Source organism: Brachyistius frenatus, unplaced genomic scaffold, assembly GCF_029030835.1.
Source record: "Brachyistius frenatus isolate BFR_SWC_R1_liver_20210118 unplaced genomic scaffold, ASM2903083v1 Contig_10, whole genome shotgun sequence".
Classification (NCBI taxonomy): Eukaryota; Metazoa; Chordata; class Actinopteri; family Embiotocidae; genus Brachyistius; species Brachyistius frenatus.
In genome coordinates this window covers 5,923,797-5,948,596 of record NW_027210609.1, presented here as the reverse complement: position 1 = coordinate 5,948,596, position 24,800 = coordinate 5,923,797, and the positions used below count along the sequence as shown (strand labels likewise).

The following is a 24,800-nucleotide window of genomic DNA, read 5'->3' as shown; positions in this document are numbered from 1 at the left end:
ACAGGCCTAAATATTGATGGTAAGTCACTATACTCCTCATCTTTAAAATAAGCCAGATGTAAGAGAAATACAGTGGTGTAAAAAGCCGTTTTGCAGTGTTGTAAACTTTTTGCTCTGAAAATAGCGAAATAGCGTTTTCTATTGTTTTCACCTTTCACCTTGAACGGTAGGGGGCGACATTTTCAAACCAATCATCCACAAGAGCGGAAGTAGAACTCGGGTTTACGACGTCACTTCCGATAAACGATTCGTTCTCTCTCCCTTTGTAAACTTAATGAGCATTTTGTTTTTTTTCACCCCCCTCTTTGATAGTGTCCCCCACCCCCCAGTTTTTACTTATAAAGAGAAGCCAAGTACTTTCGCAACTGGTAAGCTTTTGCTCCACATGTTGAAACGCAGATTGTTGTATAGCTCCCTGTGCTTTGTAAACTAGCTGCAGTTGCGTTGTTAATGTCTCTTAGCTGGGTCTATCAACAATGACAGATAATTACGTCGGAGCACAATACTGCAGCTGCAAGGAGAGGAGGGGTGGGGGGGGGGAGGGTGTTTCCACCGTTGAACTCCTCTTCCCTTTCGTGTCTGGACCTCCCGAAAGTAACGCAACGACCGACTCGTACACCACTTATCATCCTATCGATTTGCACACAGGTCGGGTCTCTGAAAGACACAGACCAGACAGAGCAAGCATCATGTCTGCAGAGCTGGACCTGTCCCCCCCGGAGGTCCCCGAGCCCACCTTGCTGGAAAGCATCCTGCGCTACGGGTTGTTTCTGGGCGCCATATTCCAGCTTATCTGCATCCTGGCTGTCATCTTTCCCACCTCCAAAGGTCACGAACAGGTAGGTAAACACCGTGGCAAGAAGAGAGGGGTTCAGTTTTGGGGTTAAATCTTACAGATTTGCAACTGGTTCACGTCAAACATCCCCCGTACACGGTGTCCTCCACCTGATGCTTCTCTGGCATGATAACAGAACTCCTCCGCCATGCAGAAAACGTTTATTTATCAGTTGTTGTTTTCATTTTTGTTTGATAAAGGGGAATTTGTGGAGCTATATTTATTGGGAAGAAATTAGGGTGATTGATATGGTATTGCAGGACATCACATCTACATGACCTTTTTTCTCACTTTACATACTCTCAGGAGACATATTATTAATTTAAACTTTTTAATAGCTGGTTATTCATTTTCACTATATTATCGTAAATGAATAGTTGAATTTGTTCTGTTAAATTAAAAGTTTGGGTGTATTAAAGGAAGGTTCCCACACTGATTTAAAAACCTCATTCAGTCTCAGCAAAACAACATTTTTGGTTGGAGGCGAAATATTTTTGACAACAAATGACAAAAACATTCTAAAATCACATTGTGATTGTTACGAAATATTTGAAGACTAGAAGCATTAAGTACAATAAATCCTCCATTCTTCAGGATCACAGTGTACAGTTATTATTCAATCTGATTGAGAGGCATGTTGATATATTTTAATGGTAATTTTGGAGAGTGCAATTTGTTTTATACTGAGAAGTGTTTAAAAAAGAAAAAAAAAAGTGTTCCCCTCACTAAATTGAATTTGGTTGACTAAATATTAGGAACACCTCTCAGTAAAGCTCTGTACAGTCAAACAGCACCACAAATCAGATCTCCAAAAGTTTAAACAACAGCAGAACATTATAATCCGAATAAAGGGAGTATTTATTTCTGGGCTGTTGTATTATACTTAATGCTTTACCTACCAGTGGTTTTTAATGTTATCTGACTTCACATAATGAAATTTGACAACAGCCCCTGGTCATTTGTCCACAGAAAAGCGTACACTATGTTACAGAAGAGTTGAATTGCTTGTTGTGCTATGATTCCATGGAGATACAACACAACACACTGCATTGTAGCTACATCTGATATCAAAATAATACTATTAGAGAGCCAGAGGTTCAACTAAAACACAATTATGTAAAAGAATTGCAGACATACAGAGAAACCAGGCGTCACTTAGCAAGTGTAGTTCTGAGTATTTTACTTTTGAGAGACTGTGAAGAAGGAGCCACCACGGGCTACTCTCACAATCTCCATACTAACAACTGTCAGGGGAGGTTATTTATAGACAAGAGCAATTAAACCCACTGTCTAATTATTCTATTTCCAGGCGTTGTTATCTTATGTGCTGATTATTCTCCACAGTACGTCGCCATTTCATCTTTTACAGCAGCCTGCTGTCGTTCTTCCTCGCCAGAACAATAGGGAAGATTGCACTCTGGGAAACAGTGCTGACAGAAAGAAAGTGCTTCAGTTTCTTCTGTATGTGTATGCATCTGGGAATTTAATTCAACTGTCCACTTGATTGAGATAATTTCACACAAAGAGTAAACCATTTAGAAAACTGCACTATCAAAATATATATTAATTGTCATCCCAAATTACCTTCCCCCATGCAAACTTTTGAATAAAACAAACTGTGTCATGACAAGTTTTACTTAAAGTGACACACAAGTAATGTGTCTTGGTGTCAAAAGCATTATCCAAATAAATCTTCAGAGTCAGACCACACTTTTCCTGTTTGTAGTGAGCAGCCATGTATTTTCACACCATATGTCAATAACGCTTAGCTTCTCTGTTAAATATCAGGGAGTTGAATGTTTCCTATGTTTGTTCTGCAGGAGGAGACCGAGTCCACTGACGGCAAGGCTGCTGAACAGATGAAGAAACCTAAAGGGTCGGCGCCTCAGATCCGACAGAAACCAAAGAAAGAGAGCAAAAAGAAGCGATAAAAAAAACTCTGTGTGTGTGCGTGTGTGTGTGTGTGTGTTACCTGACTTTGAGAATGGGTTTGAATGGTGCTCGATCTTACCAATATGGGAACATTTCAGTTATCACTACAGGTGTATGAAACACTAATGTCATTTTTTTTTTTTAACAATAAAAAATTATGAACACTGAATTTGAGACACTTCAGAATTACATTCAAATGTGTGTTCATTCTATTCAACTCAATATTACAAAAAGCAGACTATCGTGACATTTGCTGATTGTGGATTATTAATTTTCTTTTATAATTGAATATGTTTGATTTGTATTTGGATACTGCAGATAAAGAAATGCATCATGTAGTCATCCACCTTAGCTCTTTGTAGTCATTGCCAAAGTTCAGTTTGGTTTTAAATGAGTCAGAATGACATCATGTCCCAACCCCATTACCTTTGTTCATTATAATTTCCTCATAAAGCTTCAGTATTGGGGCACTGGAAGCACGTTTTACTGCAGGTAAGGTTTATTCGATAGATATTCTTGAATCTTCTATTCACCATTGGGGCATTGAGTCCATAATGAAAACATAATAAGGGACCAAATTAGCTGTTCACATTGCTCCGAAGGAAACTCTTTAGTATTTTATGTTTAAGACTTTACTAAACAAATTTTCCTTACATTGTGTGTAAACAGTATACAGTTCAGCTTAGTTAATAATAATAATAATAATAATAATTACAATAATTAAAAAAAAAATTAGCTCAAGTTTCCCGCAAGTAGTTCCGGTTCTACGTTATGATTGGCTGATAAATGTAAAAGTCTCGTCGTGTGAGGCCGCAAAAACAGCAACGTTTCAATATTAATGCGCAACTTCAAAGCGACTGTTCGTAATCAATCGTAATGTGGGCGACATGTTTTGTCGCTTAGCAACCAATTCGGCGAGCTGGGGATGAGGCTGATGAGGAGTCTCGATGATAATAAAGGGACATATTTAAACGTACGTGTCGTGTTGCACTACTTTAATTATAAGAAAGTTTCTCCGTCGTGACGGGTAAATGTTTAAAGAAAACGCGAAACAGTGGGTGGGGAGGGGAGGAGGAGGAGGAGGGGGGGGGGGGGGGCGGTGTTGCGCTTACCAACGCCTCAAGTCAATTCAACGATATCGCGGCGTGGAGTTACGCAACACGACGTGAATCCTCCAGACTCCGTAGCAAGCGTAAAAAAAAAAAAAAAAAAATCCAGCCTCATCACATTTGCGCGCTCTCGCGTTTCGTCAGTGATGCACAACCCCATGCCTTCCCCCGTACGAGGCATGTCTTTTCCACACCACACCGCTCCTGCTTCGTCGCATGCGTTTACCGCGCCGTCGACTCTTCCCAGCTGAACAGGCGGAAGGTCTAGCGTTTGTCCGGCCCACCGCAGCAGCAGCAGCCGTCCGGCAGCTGTGCCCTCTGCTCCCGAAGGCAGTCCCCCCCCCCCCCCGTCATGACCTCCTCCTCGCCTTGCCATTCTGCCGAAATTCGCTAAATGGGATTCGTGGCCGGCCCGAGGTTTCCACAGCAATTGGCCGCCCGCTTCCATTATTTCTCTAATGAGGACAGCCGTACGGATCTAACACGGTTCCTCACTGCGCGTCTTTGATTTCTGGGCTGAATCTCAAGACGCGTCAAAGGTGAGTGAATTACAGCTTATTGCTTTTTTTTGTTTGTTTTTTTTAAACTGCGAGGGAATCGTAAACATTTCGGTTTGCAACCAAGGTGCTGCGTATTTTCCTCCATATGAATGTATTGCACGCAGCGTTATGATGCCCCTCTACACGGACTAAGTACTTCATTGTTGCACAGGCCATTCAGTCACATTTGGCCAGTGCCACTCAGCCCGTGCCAGAGCTACGCTGTTGACGATTTACGACACCCCACAAAAATCCAAAGCGTATGTGCGAATGCCACATTTCCCACTTTGTCACGACCACAAATGCTCGAGGAGGACGCAGCGACTCGACTGCGCTCAGAAAATAAAGCCAACAATCCATCGAAATTCAAAATGGAGCTGTAACAGCACCTGTTTTGATTCATCAGGCCTCATACGCGCGTGTATGGGAGCCTATACGACAGCCACAGGAGCATTGTCCCGTTTTATCCCTGTTCCCATTCACAAATCCCTGTTCACGGGCCTAATGTGGATCAGTTTGGCAAACACTGTCTCTGGATGTTTTTTGTTGTTGTTTGTTGTTGTTGTTGTTGTTTTTTCATTCCCCTCCGTTGCAAAGACATTATTATTTTGACAGCTGCTACTGTTTTATAGGCAGCTCCTACCCCACCCCGTGTTTCTTTGAAAGCAGCTTTGCTTGACAACAACTGGTGTTTAATCCCGTGGAAATAGAATTTTAATTATGCGGCTAATCTATTTACAGTAGGTTTTGGGGGGGCTTTGGATAAATTCCAGCTAATTTCCATAAGGCAATGGATTCAGGTTTACCGTGAATGAGATCTACTTAAATCACAGGGAACGCTTAATATTGGATTTTACCACTGGACGACCTTTGGAGATGCATTATTCTAGTCAGTTGTGACAAACATGGGGTTTAGGACACCACGAGGAGTAACATGCGTAGTTGGATTGCCAAATCAATACTTGAAATGACTTGCAAATGTTTTACAAGCAGAAAGATGGTACAGAAAATGGGTCAGAATACATAGTGTTCCCGTTCAGAGGGGCTGTGAAAGATTGATGTGGCTTCAGGGCTGCAACCAAAGATCGTTATTGATTAATCTACCATGTATTTTCTCAATTAGCCGTTTGGTCACTTAAAACAAGTTCCCGAAGGCCGGTTATTAGACCAAAACCCAAATTTACTGCCATAACAGACAAAGAAAACCAAATAAGACTCTCATTTCAAGGAGCCAGGATGGAAAAGAAAACTGGAGCTTGTCTTTTCAATTTTTCTTGTTTATCTAAATTGTTGACTTGATTATTTTGCCTGTTGATTAATCACCTAATTGTTGCATCTAATTGGCAAAGAGGTTATTGTGTTCCTGCTTCTGCCAGAACACATTACAGGAAACGATAACACATATACATTTCTGCAGGACAAACAAATCCTACAAATAATACGTTTATTTTTATTTTGAATCACAACAACAACAACAATGAATTGGTAGAGCTGATCACTTGCTGAAGGCATGGCAGCTCTGACATGAAACAGCCTTCATGTCCTGTAAAATTAATCACGTTGTAGCAGCCGTTCCTCCCGGCCCATGGATCACTGGCTGCCAGGGCCCGCCACTTAAAGATGGACGGAAGTGGGTTTTTATCAGCTGAGAGCCATAGTGCCCCTCTTCGCCTCCTCCTCCTCCTCCTCCACCTCCTCCACCACTTCTTCTTCTTCTCGCCTTTTCCTCTGTGTGCTTGCCACTGAGGAAGAGGAGAGATGAGATGGGACAGCCAGACACACGGGTTGACACTTTCCAAAGTCTGTGGTGTTCGTCATAAAAAAAAAAATTTTTTTAAATGCGAGGAAAAGACAGGGCAGAAGATTTGATTCTCACTTTCACAGGACTGAAATAGGACAAGACTTGATGGTTAAGGGACAGCATTGGCTTTTCTTTGTCCTTTTTTTTTTTTTTTTAAATCAGCTGCCTGTTTTCTGTCTCTCAATCTCTCTCTGACCCTGGCTATATATAGATGATCTGTGTATTATACATGTATATGAACTCTTTCATGCCATCATTCACCCCCCCCCCCACCCCCCGGCCTCCCAAGGGCAAACTGTAATTTTCCCATTCAGCTGAAACCTTGGCTGGAGCTCCGTCACTCTCTGCAGCACAGTGGCAACTGTTACCGTCTGTTGTGACTCAGTGAGGTTTGTCGGGGCCACATGTGCTCATGTGCCTGACCAGAAATATACAGCCAGTCAGCTCGGGGGATTACAAGTGTTGATCAGGCAGGCCGAATGTAAGAAGTAGTCACACTTGTATTGTTTTAACCTGCGGAAACGAGAGGGGAACTTTTTGTTGCACTAAAACATTGTCCTCTAATACAAGTTGCACTTCCACTTGAACGCAGTGCAGAAAAAGATTCATGAGTCAATTTGCCACAAAAAAAAAAAATGCGGAACTTTAGCAGCAATTTATTTTATCCACGAGATGATGGTGTGAAAATAATTTTGCAGATTATTGCCAGGCCCGGAGTAAAGCTGTGAAGAGATTTCCTCCCCGACGTGATGTAAAAGTCTCTGCAGTCCTTATTCAGTGCAGCGATTCACCAAGTTCACCTGAAGCTATTATTAGGCCTCAGCAGCCTTAGTCTGATGAAGTGGGTGTCTTCCAGACTCATTTTTATAATGTCATTTATGTATCAAATTCCTTCATTGTTTCCCCAAACAATGGTTCCTTGTTGAGCTGTGGTGGACAGATGGTTAGAACAAGTGGGGCTACAAGTGCGGAGGCTGTATTCATCAGGGATTTAGATGGAAAACAACTGCATAAAAAAAAAAAAAAACAGCGCAGGGGTCTGCATTGGTGGGCACGTGTCGTTTTAAGATACCAGGCAGTGAGACAATGAAACGCAATGCGGGAAGTCCGGTCGGAGTAACAGATTAACAAGTTTAAAGGCTTGCCAGATGGATTTTTACAAAAGTAAAGAGAAGCAGTGTGGTGTTCATGTTACAAGGTAATCCAACAGGAATGCATGCTTGCACCTTGCTGCATGACGTTGCATTGTGTTGAGGCGGTATCCGTGGTTCTGCAGAAACTGCAGCCAAAGCCGCAATTGTCAACTTCCTGGTGGCTCTGCGGAGGAAAATCCGGGACGTTACTGACATAAGTCGGTTAGGAATCATCGATTGTGGACGACAATTGTTGGTTCAACATTTTTTTTTTAATGCAAAATCATTGAAAGAGATGTTGAAATCTTTTACTGGCTAAAGAAAAGCTTTGACCTGCTGCGGCATTAGAGGAAATGTCATGGAACCAACACTGGGTGTGGATCAGGGATTTCAGTAGAAATTTGCGTAACAATCACTGTATATTTTGACCTCCTGTCACTTACACTGGAATCAAATAAAGACTCTTCACAGTCGGTATGAACAGGAGCAACATTTTAAAGGAACCAAAATGTGTTTCACATATTGGCATGTGGTGGTTTTTTTTAGCTGTGGAAAGTCAGATTGAAGCACATGTACAAAGGACACGCATGATGAAAATATTGGCCTGATGCGATGCAGTCGTTGAAAGATGTTCTGACTTGCCTGCTTTATTTACCTGCATTTCTTTCAGGCGCCGTCCTTTCCCTTCTCCCTCTTCCCCCACACTGTACGTCTCTCTCGCTCACATCCAGTATTCAGTTCATGTGCAGAGATACTTTATAGGTTTTATTATTCTGTCGGCACTGAGACAGTGAGGAAGATCGGTGTTAGTGATAAATGTGCTGTCAGTATGAAGTGCTCTTGAACTCCATTGTGGTTCGCAGGGAAATAACACTCAGAGAGCAGCCTTTGAAGGAAGCCTGTATTTGCTTTGATTCATATCTAATCCTTAAATCCCCTCCTCTGACAACTCAAAAAGGAACAGGTTTATTCACAGAGCCCGGCATGGCTTTGCATTGGGTCGCCATGTGACATTTTTAAACCACACATTAAACAGCTTTATCGGACCTGTAAACACCAGAAAAGCAGATCATACCATTTTAAATTAGGAAAAACATCATCTTTGCAGTACTTGCATGCGGAATGTACTTTAGGATGCATATGACCCAAGTAAAATGTGTTAATTGTTTTGTAGAAATGAGGGAAAGTGATTTATTTTACAGAATATCAGGACAATGTAAAGCAAGGTGAACAGCAACATAAGTTTTTATTGGATGGAGACTCAATTTCTGAGGAAACCAGGAAACCAGATCTTCTTTGTAACACACACACACACACACACACACACACACACACACACACACACACACACACACACACACACACACACACACACACACACCATCTTCCTCCTTCATCTCCCTCCTCACTTCCTTCCTCCCACCCCGCCCTCCCGCTGCTCAGGTGCCTGTTCTTGTTGCAGTCTCTGGCAGTCGAAGCCGTGTGCTGCAGTCTGGTTCTCCCACATTCCTTCGTACTCCCGCTGTACGGAAAAAACTCACAGGGACTGGAACCGCTCCCCATCTCTCCTTCCTCATCTTTTATTTCTTCTATTCTCTCTGATCTTCAATATCTTATTTTTCACCTGTTCTTCTTTTCATTTGTCCGATATACTTTTGTCCGTGTTGCTGAATCATCATCATCATCATCATCATCATCTCCTCCGTATTCTCCTCCATTTTATATCACAATGCTGGATGGAGTCACGTGTTTGCACGTATTGACATTAGGGGACCTTATGAGGAAAAGGCGTGAGGCTCTGCTCTAGAGTGTTAATGTACGCAGGCTCTGAGGCTTTCAAGAGTACCCTGGTGTGTGCAGTGTCCTGGAGAGAGAGTGCTGAACACTGTGTGCTCTGTGACTCTCTGAGGACCTGGTTGTAGGGATCATTACGTCTCCTCATTAGTGTGAGATTAATGCTAATGAATAGTCATTTTTTCAAATCAATTCAAGACCAGATAAAAGCCAGAACTAGAGTTTCAGGGTTAAACTGCTCTGCCAAGTGCTGACTCTGTGGATTGCAAATAAGGAAAATATTTCTGTGCCACGTCCAAACACACTGTGGTCTATATATTAATAAGGTTGAAGTGGTGACATGGAAATGTGGCATGTGAAAGGTTTAAGTGTGTGTAACGTGAATGAATTAATCCCAGTAAACTCTTAAGTGTTGCTATAATCATGCGTGTTTGTCTGTAGACTCAGTTAAGTCAGGACGTCACCAAAGGCTTAAATAAGACTGCAGCAAAAGCACTGAAAGATCCAAATCATGTAACTTGCAGTGCACACTATATTCAACTTTAGTTTTTTTAATCGTATTTAAACATAATGTATAGCACTAACAGTAATTTGGATATCTAGTACACCATTAGCTAATCAGGTGTCGCTCTGCCTCACATCAGCACTAGTATCACAGTATTTTAACACGTATCTCTACAGACTAATGTAAGTCCCATTCATAGACATTTTACAGTAGTTTATGCACAGATTTTGATACCTGCAGACACTGACTGTCGGGACTGCTAAATATATCTGTTGCATAAGTGCCTCTCTATTATATCTGCTCAGACTGCGATCAGTGGTACTGTGGTTGCCAGTCTCTTCTCATCTTAACCCTCGTGTTGTCCTCGGGTCAAAATGACCCGCAGCTGTGTTCAACCAAGTTCTATTTTATTTCTATATTTTTATATTTTTTGGGATCATTGGTCATCATTCTTTAAAGAAACCCTCACAGCCTCCTTGTCACCAAGGATCCCCAAAAATATGAAAATAAAATAGAACTCGGTTGAACACAGCTGCGGGTCATTTTGACCCGAGGACAACACGAGGGTTAAGGGGGTTTTGATCATCAGCGAGCTGGTAGATGCAACTAGCCACAAAGTCCATTCCAGATGTCTGGACTTGTTGGACAAATCGAGCAGTTTACTCTTTACAGTTCACACAGTGCTGTCCATCTTTGTCTGCAGGCCTATGAGCCCATCTCTATGTGACTCAGTGTTGCACCATGGGATACATTTCTCTCTCCCCCCCCCCAGTGCGCCAGATTACATCCTGGCAGGAGTTGAATCAAAGCTTGCACGACTGCACGTGCGTGCACATTCACACTCGGCCGCTTACACACCCACACATCTCCACAGTGGGATCCTTCCATGTCTTTGAGAATTCCCATACCTATGTAATTATGCTATGCTCGCATCACACTAAAAACACCCACTAAGCCTCAGCTGTCCGTGCCGTATACAACAACCACCTACACGTTCTTTTTACAGCCGCTGCCAGTTCCTTGTCTGTTAATAACCTCTCTGTCCTGTCTGTCAGACTCACACAAGTGTATTGGGAACACTCACCGGGGTACATGCATGTGTTGGAAAAAGGATGTGAAACAACTGTGCTCGGGTGTTGGTGTACGACTGAGCCTCGTTTCTGAGAGACCAGGGAACGGCTGCTGATGCATGCACACACACACACACACCACACACACCACACACACACACACACACACACCTATGCATATGTGTAGACTCTTGTCTGGAACTGAGTGCCTCTATTCACAAAGGAACAAGGCTGTTTCGTGTGTGTCTCTGTTTCAGCTGGCCTGAAATAGCTGGTCTCACAGTGAGTCACTCCACAGTGCCTGGAGGGCAGCACTGGACTGAACTTGGTGTGTGTGAACAAGGCACTCCAACTTTCTGTGGGTGCACTTGACTGTCTGAGCATGTTTATCTGTCTGCACTCGTGATTACAGCACACTCTTGACTTGTTGTGTTTATCAGGCATAATAGATGTATTCGACATCAGCGTGGCAAGGAGAGGCAGCAGTGTAATCACCTGTTGAAAATTCAGCTTGTTTGTGCCCTTGTCAACTCACCAGTACAAACACTCGCCGCTCCTTTGTTTTAAACGTCTGTTTTCCTTGTAGACGCGTATTGATTTAGAGTAGATTAAATCAGATAGGAATGACCCTGAAGGTATGTGTGTTTTTATGTGTCCTGTTCTCGAGAGTTTTAACTGACCCTGGAGCAGGTCCAAGGATACTCTGTGGCAGATTAGGAGAGCCAAAATAAATGAGACGCTCACAGCACACACTGCGTAGAGGACAATTTTTATTGATGGGTGAAGGAATAAAAAGTGAAACGGGGTCAGCTCCTGAATGAATTGGTGTTGTTTAATCAACAGTTTTAAAACATTGTTTGACATTCTGTTTAATACCTTATCAAAATTCTCATTTATAACTGTCCAGTGAAATATTTTTTTTTCCCAGTGTTTGACATGTTGGCATCAACAAAATGTGTGTGGGTCAAACTGCTTTTAAATATTTAATAAGAGTTAACAAGTACACTGACATCCAGATTAATGGTGTCTGACTTATGGGTTTAATATGATGAGTTATTTGATGAAATTAAAAAGTACAACATGCACCTAGAAATAAACTAAATAGGCTTTTTTTGTTTTGTTTTAATGGATAGTGTGGTATTTTGAATAAAATCCTTTTAAATGTATATTTGGCATCTAACGATGAATAGAAACAGTAACAACCTGTGTGGACTTTTTTTTTTTAAATGCTGCACTCTTACTCGTTATTGGCTCTCATCCCAGGTCTGCACATGGGGGCGGGCAAGAGCAAGCCCAAGGAGCCCGGCCAGCGCTCCATGAGCCTGGACGGTACCATCGGCACAGGCTCAGACAGCGGGCACTTCCACCACCTGGGCCCCGCCCAGCAGACCCAAACCCCCAACAGGAGCCCCGCAGTCGGAACAGGCAGGAGGGGCCATCAAGGGCAGCACCAGCTCGCCCCAACAAATACTCCCGAGCTGGCTCTCTTCGGAGGGGTGGACCACACAGGAACTGTGACGTCACCTCAGAGAGGACCTCTGTCAGGTAGGAAACACATTGTGAGAATAGTTGGCTATGGCACCGTGATACAACAAGGCCCGAACCGCTTCAAACAAAACTTAAAAGGCACAAAGACAAGATATTAAAGAAACAGAAGTCAATATAAAAAGACACAAGTAGGTCAATGAAAAGTAATCTAAAGTAGAATAAGACTGATTCACAGATTTGACTTTAATAAAACAGAAACAGAAATGTCTTAAGGACTGATATATAAGAACTGAGAGTTGGAGAAGTCCATCCAGCCAAGAAAATGTCTCTGCATCTAACCCGCTGTATAATTAGACGTCTTCGAGATGGTGGTAGGCAGATTTAGGTGTTTTCTCCTGATTCCAGTCTTTGTACTAAGCCGAGTTAACTGTTGGCTGTATTTTCATTATTTATTGTAAATAAAGTGTGAATGATGCCGAGAAAGATTTCATGAGAAAGGATGAGAACTTTGACTTGTGTCCGAGTCAGCCTGCCGACTTCATTTCAGCATGTGGTAACAAAAGTCCTGAGAAAAACCAAAATCTAAACACTGATTCATGGTGAGTCACATTCACGCAGAAAAATATTTGAAAGCTGTTTCTTTTTACCACCATCAAACAGCCACACTTAAAAACATCTGTGTAACTTTGAAACCCAACGTGCCACACTGTCCAGATTCTTCTTGATATTTAAGCTGTCTAGACCGGCCAGATGGTTGAGTTAATGTTGCTCCATTCAGAGAGCAGAGGCCTGCTGGTGTATCGGGGACGGCTCTGCTGGTCGCGTCCTCCTGCCGCGCATCTAATGAGCCGATCGATGATTGGCTGGAGAATTCCCTGGTTTAGATCGTAAGTTCATTAAAACGAAGAGAGCGAAAGCTGCACAGAAAATAGAAAACCATTAATATGATGCCTTTGTCCTTCAAGGATGATCGGTCACTGGCCGGCTGAAAATCAATATTTTTCATTAAGCTTTGGCGAATTGTTTCACACAGATTTAGAGCAGGGGCAAAATAACTTTAGATGTAGAGCTGTTGACAGAGCAAATCCAAGGGCTGAGCCTGTAGTATGGAAGTTGGATTTCAACAGTGAATGTGAATAGGAAGGAATTAAAAGGAAGTGCCATCTTCTTAATGTCTTTCATTACATCATTTCCTAAATGCTTATTTCTGTTTCTTTCTGCATGTTTGTGGTTTCTTGCAGGAGGCGTCACTACATTTGTGGCACTGTATGACTATGAGTCACGGACAGCGTCTGATCTGACCTTCAGGAAAGGCGACCGGCTGCAGATTGTCAACAACACGTAAGAATCAGCCGACATCAGTCTCTTCGTTCTCTGTCTGGCGCCACAACTTCGCAAATATCTGAACAAACAGATTTGTTGACGCACACGTGAGCGCCAATTCGCACGAACGCAGAAGAACCCAGAGAGCTGGAGCTGTCAACCTACGAGCGATCCTCGTCATCTGTTTACGAAAACGGAGCGGGGCGGCACTTTGCCAACACATTCTGCTCCTCTCGGGCATCTGTCATCATCATAATCTTTGAGATTCTTTCATCCTGAGATGTACACTCACATTGCTCTCCTTCACACTGATGACGCCGGGAAAATGTGTTGTCCTGTTGGACATCAGCAAATGTTGAAGTCTGCGTGTGTCATTTATTATGAAGGAACAGAACACAGGTTATTACAAGTTATTGCATGAGAAGCTAAATGTGTGTTTAAAAGCTGACGTTTCCAAGTTCAAGCATCTGGAGCATAATTCCTATGCAGGTGTTTAAAATCAGAACAATGGTGTTTTTGTTTAGTTTAGTTTTTTTTTTCCCCCTATGAGCTCTTTTCATAACTTCCTGCCATAAGTCTGGTCTGCTGTTCTTTATCTACAGTCTGGCACGTCATAGTGGGGCTGAATAACAGAATTCGTTCACACATGCACTCCGTTACAAAAACACTCCTCAGTGCACGGGAGGTTGGAGTAGTTCGACTGTATTTGTCTTAAACTGAGGATTGGGTCTTTTACGGAAAGTGAATGAGAGATATTTCCTCCCATGTAGAATTAGTGAAAATATTACGCGCCACACCAAGATGGGAAACTGAACTTAAAACAGCCCCGCTGTGTCGTCCCACAGCATATCCAGCTCCTCTGCTGTCTGTCTGTGCTGCTCGCCTTGCTGTGTCTCTCTGCCGTGTTTTTGATGTGTCTGCTGTGTCTGTTATCTCTCCCTCTCTCTTCCTTTCTCATGCTTCATGGTTTCTCCTAGGAAAAAGTACAGCTTCAGGTCAGTAATATTTAATGCGATTAAAAAAAAAAAAAAAACCTCATGCAACCTTTTGTTCACAGTCCCTGTGCTGCTGCGCTGATTTGTCTGATCAATCCCATAGTGTAACTTATTAATTAATAGATGTTAAAGATATAACTTCCTCAGTCGGTAATGTATTGTATGTTTTAGGATGCAGAACCAAAAATAAAAGGCTAGTATATGAAAGGACGACCTACCTGTTGAATAAAAGGTTGCCTGTGTCTATTTCCTCTTTTAACAATGTATTTTTCTTCACAATACTCTGGGAACTTGGGTGTGGGATGAGTTCTGTATATGTGGAAACCTCTTTTGGTTTTTCTTTTCCTTTGTTATACGGACATGATGGGTTTCAGTCACATGATGTGGAAATTTCAGCTTGTATGGGAAATATTTGCGTACAGTTTGAAATGTCATGTAGATACAGACACTGTAGTATTTTAGAATTAGTCTATGTTTGTCTCACTGGAAACAAATCCCATGAAAAGACCAAAACCAGCATGAATTACGCTCTAACTCGGATGTTACTAAATGTATGTGCCAAACCAGATTTCCCAAGTACATCAGATACCAACAGTTTTCAATAAATAAAACTCGCTAATTAAACCACGCAGTAGCCTCACAAAGGCTAAGTAACATCAACATTAAACTACCGTTTCAAAATGAAAAGATTGAGTTCGTCTGACCTGTCAGATCCAGCGTTGTCACTTCCGTCTTGACTTTTTTTTTTTTTTTACCTTTTCACTCATTCCTCCCGCTAAAATCAACGACGAGAGGGCAGAATCCGACTATGTCACGCTAACGTTTGCGCTGTGCTAATTCAGAAGTGACATCACCCTAAGTAACTAAACAAAGGCAAATTTTATTTAGACAGTATTTAGATAATTAATAACAAATTTGTACATCATTGTAATAAATAAATATAGACTGTTTTGAACTTGGGTGAGCTGGAGTGCAATTGTTAGGCCTTTGAGCAAGGCACTTACTGTACGTATTACCAGGTGGAGTCTCAGTTTGGGAATCACTTGCCGTAGCGAAGAAAATGTATTCATCCGCACCAAACAATAGTCCCAAACACATGCACAATGTATTCCTGTTTGCTTAAAAAAGATTGCTGTAAGATTAAGGTCAACATTCATCATCATCATCAATCATTCTTATCCTATAAGTGTTCTTCATCCATCACATCCAGATTTTTTTTTTTAAATTGGCAATAAAGCAGGAAATCTTTAAAAACCATGAAGTGTTCTGGATGCCGTTCAGTTTTGAGTTTCTTGTTGACTTTCTCTCTCTCTCTCTCTCTTTCACAGAGAAGGGGACTGGTGGCTCGCTCGCTCCCTGACGACAGGAGAGAGTGGTTATATCCCCAGCAACTATGTGGCTCCATCCGACTCCATCCAAGCAGAAGAGTACATTATTCTCTCCTTGTTTCACTCCTGCAGTTTACAATAGTTTGTTTTCCCTACATGCATGTAAAAGCAGTTCTCAGTGCAGAGCCTGAATGTAGTTGTATTCTGTATGCACGATAATGACGCATGCATGACGAGGCCATGTTTACAGATTGCACGTAAAGAGCACATGCACACCATTTTCCTACGTACTTCCTGTTCAAATGTAGCTCTGCCTGCCTGCTCCTGCAGCTCGGCAGTCGCCTCTCTCTGATCTTATTCTCTGCGGCCCACTTTGGCAGGTGGTATTTTGGGAAGATCACTCGGCGTGACTCGGAGAGGCTCCTGTTGAACCTCCAGAACAGACGAGGAACCTTCCTGGTGAGGGAGAGCGAGACCACTAAAGGTGAGAGCAGACGTTTGCATCACTCAGGAGGCTACAGTCATTAACAAAACCCATTATCAAGGCCATTTAGCACTTCTGCCTTTCTCTGTGCCTCCTCATAATGATGCACCAAGTTAGCCTCTTTGAGTATTTAATGTGGGGAAAAAAACAACTTAGCAACACTGTTTGACTCGCACACAGGGCCATTATTTCACTTCATCACCAGGGATGCTTTTTTTCATCGCTTTGTGGTTCTAGGGAAGTAGTGACCTATTTAATCTACGCAGTGGTTAATTTGAGATATATACATATATATGTGCTGTAGGTTGGTTTAACGTCACCAAAAAAAATATTATTTTAAGTGTAGCTCTCATTTTAGAACGTACTAGTTGGCAAAAGCTTTGAGGCCAATAAGTTTGCTTATTTCTCATGATAAGGTCATTTGTGTGAAAAACTTAAAACCACTAATGGAGGTTTTCGGGATGTATTGTGAGATCTCATGAGAGCAACCTGAACAGCGAATTTTGAGTGGCAGGGACTATTTTAATTATTTAATTTTTTCAAGTAAAATGCAAACATTTCTGTGTTCCAGCTTCGGAAATGTGATAATTTGCTGTTTGCATTTGTCATATGAGGCAGGATATTAAATATGTTTAGGTTTTGATCGTTAGTCAGACAAAACAAGCACACTAGAGACATCGTCTTGGACCCAGAGACATTGTAAATACTGTTGTTGTTGTTTTTTTTTTCACTTTTTTTTAAAGATTTCATGTGCTAAGCATTTGTTTGTGGAAAAACAAAATCTGCTGATAATTTGCAGCTGTAACCAAGTTGTAAAAGAATCACTGATTGTTACTGAGCAACGACCTTTCAGTTGTGCGTTCTGGCAGTGAAGCATGTTGTTTGGAGACACACCGATCCTCTAAGAACATTCTTCCTACAAAACATACGTAATAAAAAAAAACTGAGCTCTTTATTTTGCACGCATTAAAGATGTGTGAAAAAAGGAAGTGATGACACTCTTTCCGTCTCCCTGGAGCTCACGCCGTGCAGCAGATGTGTTTTACTTTGAAATAAGTAGATCTTTGGGGACTCTGTTTGAAAGAGGCAGAGCCTTGTAATTAAATGATTTGCTAACTTTCACACAGGCCTTTGGCGCAGTATCTTTGTTCTCTGGGTTCGTGGCACAGTTCTGCATCTTTTTCTGAAAGTCTGCAGTCAGATCAGGTCCCTGTGACGTAGGTGGACTCTTCAGGGGGTTGTTTTGGAGGAAGTGAGGGGAAAAAGGCAAAGAGTGGGGTGGGTTGGGCTTGTGAATGGATAGGGGTGAATCACTCTGCCAGAACTAGGTCAACCTAGGAGGGTGCTGGATTTCCCCCCCTGGCTATAAATCTCCATTCTCCCAACATACACACATACACACATACGCACATACGCACACACACACTGAGAGGAGGGGAGGAGAGCCATGAGGAACTGTAAAGGGGGAGACCTGTAGGAGAGGAGAGGAGAGGAGAGGAGAGGAGAGGAGAGGAGAGGAGAGGAGAGGAGAGGAGAGGAGAGGAGAGGAGAGGAGAGGAGAGGAGAGGAGAGGAGAGGAGGAGCTCTGGCAGGAGTTGCGGTGGCCTCTGCCTGCGTTATGTGTTCGATGTCCAACGAGAGGTTGACGGTGAGATGAGCAGAAACACACCACTCACATGTTGTTTGAAGAACAAGTCACGTTAGACTGCGCTGATCTTTTAATGTGACTCACAAGTTGCGTCCCACTTCAAATCCTTAAACACGGGAGGTGAAAATCCAACATGAGCTTTTGTTAGAGGTGTTTGTGCCCCTCGTCCTTCATACACGAGCAGAAAAATAATGTGAAATGGTTCAAATGTTGCAGTTATTGTGTCCATGTAAAGTATGAAGGCTGTTGAGCGCGAACATTGGATAACCACAGGAAATTGTATTTAAGCAGGATTGGTCTTGAACATGGATGTTAAGATAGGTCAGGGGTCAATCTGCTGGAGGAGCAATGCAATGACAATGTTGATATTAGTTACATCTGGTTGATAAACTTTGTTTCTTTCCTGCGATAGATTTTCTTTTTGACCGGGGAAGGAGAGTGAGCATCAGTCAGCAGAACTCCAGATCAGAGATGATTGATTTTTTTTTTATTTTTATTTTTTTTTCATTTTCTGTCGCTGTGGGACGGCCTTTCTTTACAGCTTAGGTTTTCGAAGTCAGTTCAGTCTTTAACCACATTTTTACAAGTTTGATTTCTGGCACATTTCTATTGATCTATTAATGTATTTTTATGTGATTTTTAATTTCAGCGTTTCTTTTTTTATTGCTTCTGAAGTGTAGGTTTCTGAATAGCTGCATAGAACAAGTCAATGACACTTTTTAAAATCCAACCGTACATAGCAGTGGGCCATGGACAAGGACGTAAAGGCTAAGATGGATATCTCTGGCCTTCGAACGGACCGGCAGGGCGAAAGAACAGCTGCTCGGAAACTCCACAGAGCAGCTGCCACACAGGCGCTGAGCTGCCTGGTTTTATTGTTCTAACTTGTCTCCGTCTGCTGTTTTGTCTTGTTCACAGGGGCATATTGCCTGTCAGTGCTGGATTATGATAACACCAAAGGCCTGAATGTTAAACATTACAAGATCAGGAAGCTGGATAGCGGAGGTTTCTACATAACTTCCCGCACCCAGTTCACCAGCCTCCAGCAGCTAGTCTTCCACTACCGCAGTGAGTCCTCACACACATCTGCTGTCAGCGCTTAAGAAATGTTAACAGCACTGATGGTTAGACTTTTACGACACTGCTGCCCTGAAACTGCCCTCTCACTTTCTCTTGTGTTCCCTGTCTCAGAGCACTCTGATGGGCTGTGCCACGCTCTAACAGACGTGTGTCCTGTGGCCAAACCTCAGACCCAGGGACTGGCCAGGGACGCCTGGGAGATTCCCAGAGAGTCCCTGCGCCTTGACCTTAAACTGGGACAAGGCTGCTTTGGAGAAGTCTGGATGGGTAAGAGTCCCTCACAACATGGCACACAGATTGGTTTATACTTCATATATGACACGAGAATCATTTACTCTGTTTTTTTTTTTTTTTTTTTGGTAAAAGTGCGCTATAACTAAAAACCTGGTAAAAGCTATTATAACTCTTTTATTCCTCACCAAATCTACAAAAGAGGGATGTATCCCACTCAGAGGAGGGGATGCAGTGCTTTATTGAAGAAGCAGTACAACGAAGTCATCCTCTTCCCATCCGGTTTCTGACAGGTACGTGGAACGGTACAACACGAGTAGCCATCAAGACCCTGAAGCCTGGCACCATGTCTCCAGAGGCCTTTCTACAGGAAGCACAGGTCATGAAGAAGCTGAGGCACGAGAAGCTGGTCCAGCTGTACGCTGTCGTGTCGGAGGAGCCCATCTACATTGTGACAGAGTATATGAGCCAAGGTAATACAGCAAAACAGACCGATAATGAAACCTCGATGTTTGGACAGGTTCATATTCTTGTTTACCTGCAGTGCTCTTGATCAGACCGTTCTGAATTAAATCTTTAAAATCATCTTTCAAAGACGCTTTCGTGTGGAAACTCAACAATATTTGAAAACTTTACCTTTTGTTTAATTAATAAAGAGAGTTGTAGAATAATTAAAAGGCTTGTAATTGCAATCCTAAGTGTTGTATTGGCTCTGCGATCTAGAGATTTTGAGTAACAGTGAATACTTATTTAAGGAGTTAATTGACAGCTAATTATGTGTTTGGTGATTATCTTTCATTTGACACATTATCTGCCGCTAAAGTTTTTATAAATACCGTAATCTTGCATTTGCAGGCAGCTTACTGGACTTCCTTAAAGGGGAAGCAGGGAAGATGCTCCGTCTGCCTCAGCTGGTTGACATGTCCGCTCAGGTAAAACTACAAAAGATTCAGTCATTATGGTTTATTTGGCTCTGCGACATATGACCACCACACTCACAGTTATTATATTTACCGAGAACTGTGAAACCCTGCTCTTCTCTGCTTCCAGATCGCAGCGGGCATGGCCTACGTGGAGAGGATGAACTACGTCCACAGAGATCTGCGTGCTGCCAACATCCTGGTGGGAGACAACCTGGTGTGTAAGGTGGCTGACTTCGGTCTGGCGAGACTCATTGAAGACAACGAGTACACTGCAAGACAGGGTGAGTCCGCACTTCAGACACAATAAATGAGCACAGAGAAGTATTGGTTTGGTTACAGCAACAACAACAACAACAACAAAAAGAACCACATAATAGGAAAGATGCTATAAAATGTGAGGAACAAGTTTATTTTAATATGTTGTTTTTTTTAATTCCCTGATTTAAAAAAAAAAAAAAAAAAAATTAGGAGCCAAGTTCCCAATCAAATGGACAGCACCGGAGGCAGCTCTATACGGACGTTTCACCATCAAGTCAGACGTCTGGTCCTTCGGTGTGCTGCTCACAGAGCTGGCAACTAAAGGCAGAGTTCCCTATCCAGGTAACAGCTTCAAGGAAAATTCACATAATGTGTCCAACAAGCTATTTGAGGACGTTGTACCGTGCATATTGTGACGGCCGTTTTTCACTATTTGCAGACCGAACGATCAATTATGAGGTTAATCATTGACTGTTGATCTTAAATTGAATCCACCAGATTTTTTTTTCGTGTCTAACTTCCTGTTTGTCTCGGCAGGTATGGTGAACCGGGAGGTGCTCGACCAGGTGGAGCGCGGCTACAGGATGCCTTGCCCGGCGGACTGCCCCAGCTCTTTGCACGAGCTCATGCTGTCCTGCTGGAGGAAGGATCCAGAGGAGAGGCCTACGTTTGAGTACCTGCAGGGCTTCCTAGAGGACTACTTCACCTCCACAGAACCCCAGTATCAGCCTGGGGAGAACCTATAGGAACCACACACTGAACCGAACCTGCGGGAGTGGGGAGGGTGGGGTTAGGAGGGGTGGGGTGGGGGTGGGGGGGCCTCAGCACCGAACTGCACTAACCGACCTCAGAGGAGTGCCTGTGGGAGGATCTGAACCTGTGAAACTCGACCTGTGAGGAACTTGAGATTCTTCTGCGGAAGCAAAACCGAAATGGAAACCTGCAGAAGTCCCCTCTTGCGCCATAAAGGAACCTCTACACAAGAACCGGGAGAACCTCCTCTCTGCACGTACTCGCTGGTTACGGGCAACGAGGTTCAGAGCTGTCGAAAGGAGAACTCGCGCCGCACGGACTCCGACTGAATCGAGTGGCTAAACTTGCGGGAAACGGTTCTTGAGTGGTGCGACTGACGTGGGAGGAACCAAATCAGGATCTACAGATGGAGCGAGAGGGAAAAGAACAAGGCTCCCGCCGAAGAGAGAAGGTCAAGGGAGGATATTTCAGTCGGGCATGAGCTGTTTAGTGAAACCTCCCTCTTTCCCTCTTCTGTCGTGCGTCTTCACCCTCCTCTGGTACCTTTCCCGCCCACAGAAGAGCACTGCCGCTGTGGCTCAGGTGCCGAAGGAAAGTCTGTCTCTCTTAACGTCCTGTATCTCCCTGCCTTTCTTCCTATTTCTGTCTGACTTTCAGTATCTCTCTCCAGTTTTCTCAAGTGCTGCTTCTTCAAAGTGTCTCCAAATAACTCTGCTCTGGAACTCTACTTTGCATCTTTATCTTTACTTGGACAGTAGGTTTCCTGTGATTTAAGGATTTGTTCAGTGGCAGACAAAAAGTCTCCCCCCCCCACACACCCCGTCCCCTCCCCACCCCGAGAGGCATGGTTGTTAAAATCATGGTAGTGCCAGGGTTTAATATACTCAACAGGCAGGTTCTGTAATGCTGACAATTAGGTCATTTAAATTTGAGGCCTTTCTCTCTTGTTATACCATCCTCCTCCTTTTCTAGCTGCTTTTTCTGACACACACTGAACAAGCCTGCTGGATCCGAGCTCGTTTCAAATTATTTTGATGCAGGTTCTGTCTGAATTCTTCTCGTTTTGATTGATCTTGATTTAACTGGAAAGTTGCATTGAAAATACTCAGCACTGTTGCGTTGGTGGTAAAGGGCAGTTTTAATGAGTAAGTGGGGTAAATGTTCATCGAACATTTACGTGCGCTACTAAGAGGCCGATACGGCTGCCAAACCAATCACATTACTGGTAAATATCCATCTGAAGATGGGAAAACCCTGAGTGTAAAAGCATCTCGTGTTCTGTGCCAAACAAATCACATTTCTTTACTGCTGTCCATGTATATACTGTTTTATTATTAAGGGGCTTTTAGTTTCTACAAACAACTCTCGACTTAAAACTTAAATTAAAAACTCCCCAGTAAGTGAGTAGTCCGAACGGATAATCCTGCTTCGGTTTTCCTGAAGTAAACGGAAGGTTTGTATTCACATCACACGGCTGTTGAACTAAGAAAATATGCAACCAGGCAGCCCTAATGAATCTGGAAGACTCTGATCAGGTGACCCCAATAAAACTGTGTTCATGACTTTACTGTAAGAGTTGATTTTGAAGCCAGTTAGCATGCTTTTGTGCCGTTCTTCTCTTGACCATTGGCTAGGTTTGTATTTATGCTGTACTGTACATCAACATGTGTATGTTTACTCGAGGTTCAAGTGAGGCGCGGGGATCACAGACTTCTGAACATCGGTGCCATCCAACTATAATTATTATTTTTATATATCTTACCCACGGCTGCCAGTTTTCACTGTCATACTGTACATACTGTAGCTCTATTAGGGTTGGTTTTTGTACCGGGTATTTGCGTTGGGTGTCACACATTTCAGTGGTTTGGTTTATGACGTCGTCGCCATGACGACAGCAGACACAAACTATCGATTGTTGCCAACAGATATGATGATACACGCTATCAAAACATGAGCCAAGCAGCAATAAGAGAGACGGTAGTCCATGCCCACAAACATCATGAAATTATTACCCAGTGACGATTAATGATCATGTCTAATTTAATCAACATCATGGACAATTCTGAAACCACAATGGAAAAAGGTGTTTGGGACGTGATGTGATAGTATGGCATGGAAAATGAGGTCAAAGATGTAAATAGTATCTTAAAGAAATGACTGTGACTATCATGTAATTTGGTTTTGTGTAGTTTTTCTTTCATTGCACCTCCATGTTGAGGTTTTTACAGTGACACACGCCTGCTCCCAAAATGTTTGATTAACAATAAGATGCTACTGTAAATGGGGCTTAAGGAATTTTTTTTTTTTTTTTAATTGTTTTTAATTTTGACCTAATAAGAAATCGTATTCTGTTTGAAACCCTCTGTATCATGCTGAAGACAATTCAGAGTTGGGCCTGACGTATCTTTTCCGAGAACATCTTGTCATTATGATGAGTGATTTTTTTTTTCTTTTGGGAATGGGAATTACCCTGTTTTGTTTTAACACGCTGAACCGCCTGTAAGTCACTGGGACAAAGTGGAAGTCAGTGGGCTCATGACAAGTATGAGTAACGCCAGGTCTGATTGGATTTTCTGTGCCATATAAATGAAGTGTCTCAGTCTTTTTTTTCTTTTTAATGTTCAGTTGTTGTTGTTTTTTTTATAAATCTATGCAGTTTGGTATTCCTGCAACTTTATGGCCATTTTTGTTCTAAAGTCAAAAACAATGATCAGAAACAGAAGGTGTGAGCATTTTGTAAGGACTTCTTCTGTCTTTTTTTTGTTGTTGTTGTTGTTCTAATGTAACAGGATTGAAATAGGTATCGTGCCACTTTATGTTGATCTTTAAATGTGCAATAAATTATATTTCAAATGTGTTTTGATAAGGGTGTGTGCTGGTGTGTGTGCTGTCTTAGGACCTGAGAATATCACGCAGCTCGTGCATGACTCGGGAACTTCTTGATCGTTTAGAGAAGTGTGTGTGTCATGTGACGATCATCAGTTCAAGTTGTCTGAATTTCCAGGACATTAAGGCGGTGTAGAGAAAAGATTTGATGAATGAAGTGCACAAGTGTGTGCATATTTGTTTTTCTGAAATAGTTGAAATACTGAGAGAAGGTCGTTGCAGTTGAAGCCACAGATAAGATGCAAGTTTAAACCCTGTAAGGAGATAAAAGTGTGTGATTAATGAAGTGGAACTCCTTAAAGAAAGTGCCACTTCGAGTGTATGAACTGAAGTCAGATAAAGTGTTATCGCTGACAGAGTAAACCGAGTATGAACAGGGATTTTGTGGGAGTTGGAAAAGCTGAAGAGTTTTTTTTGTTGTTTGAATGAGAGGAACTAAAACCTGAAAGAGTTTGAGAGGTCAGTTTAGGAGAAAGCACTTAAGGGAGCTAAACAGTCGAGTGACGATGAGCGTGAGACGATCATCGGCTCAAATTGACAGAATTTTTGACACGTTTAGGATTTCATGAATAAAATAAATGTATTTTTTTTTTCTTGTTTGCTATTTTAAAATATATTAAATGTCTAACTCAGATCAGATTAGAATGGGAAATAAATCTAGTATCATTAATCAGTGCTGATGTGT

At 42.5% G+C, this 24,800-nt stretch overlaps 3 protein-coding genes across 4 annotated transcripts in view; 2 read left to right on the top strand and 1 right to left on the bottom strand.

Moving 5' to 3' along the window:
• The first annotated feature begins 235 nt into the window (after window positions 1–235).
• Window positions 236–2,933, top strand: manbal (mannosidase beta like). Its single transcript, XM_069691100.1, has 3 exons — window positions 236–368; window positions 649–839; window positions 2,656–2,933. The coding sequence occupies exons 1-3, from the start codon at window positions 275–277 to the stop codon at window positions 2,764–2,766; spliced, it is 396 nt and encodes a 131-aa protein (XP_069547201.1). The 5' UTR covers window positions 236–274; the 3' UTR covers window positions 2,767–2,933.
• Window positions 2,934–3,948: 1,015 nt separating this feature from the next.
• Window positions 3,949–24,086, top strand: LOC138616631 (proto-oncogene tyrosine-protein kinase Src-like). Of its 2 annotated transcripts, XM_069691086.1 has the most exons (13): window positions 3,950–4,415; window positions 11,982–12,263; window positions 13,448–13,547; window positions 14,507–14,524; window positions 15,853–15,951; window positions 16,233–16,336; window positions 18,903–19,052; window positions 19,176–19,331; window positions 19,589–19,768; window positions 20,151–20,227; window positions 20,346–20,499; window positions 20,687–20,818; window positions 21,014–24,086. In XM_069691086.1, exons 2-13 carry the CDS (start codon window positions 11,990–11,992, stop codon window positions 21,220–21,222), a joined length of 1,653 nt encoding a protein of 550 aa, XP_069547187.1. In that variant the 5' UTR covers window positions 3,950–4,415; window positions 11,982–11,989; the 3' UTR covers window positions 21,223–24,086. The 2 variants fall into 2 exon arrangements, with proteins under 2 accessions (XP_069547188.1, XP_069547187.1); XM_069691087.1 differs by lacking the exon at window positions 14,507–14,524 and having other exon boundaries at window positions 3,949–4,415.
• The window catches only part of vapb (VAMP (vesicle-associated membrane protein)-associated protein B and C), an 80,722-nt gene continuing 76,069 nt past the window's right edge, over window positions 20,148–24,800 (bottom strand). The window contains exon 7 of the transcript XR_011310602.1: window positions 20,148–20,158. The gene's annotated coding sequence lies outside the window, so the exon portion shown is untranslated. The remainder of the gene's footprint in view (window positions 20,159–24,800) is intronic.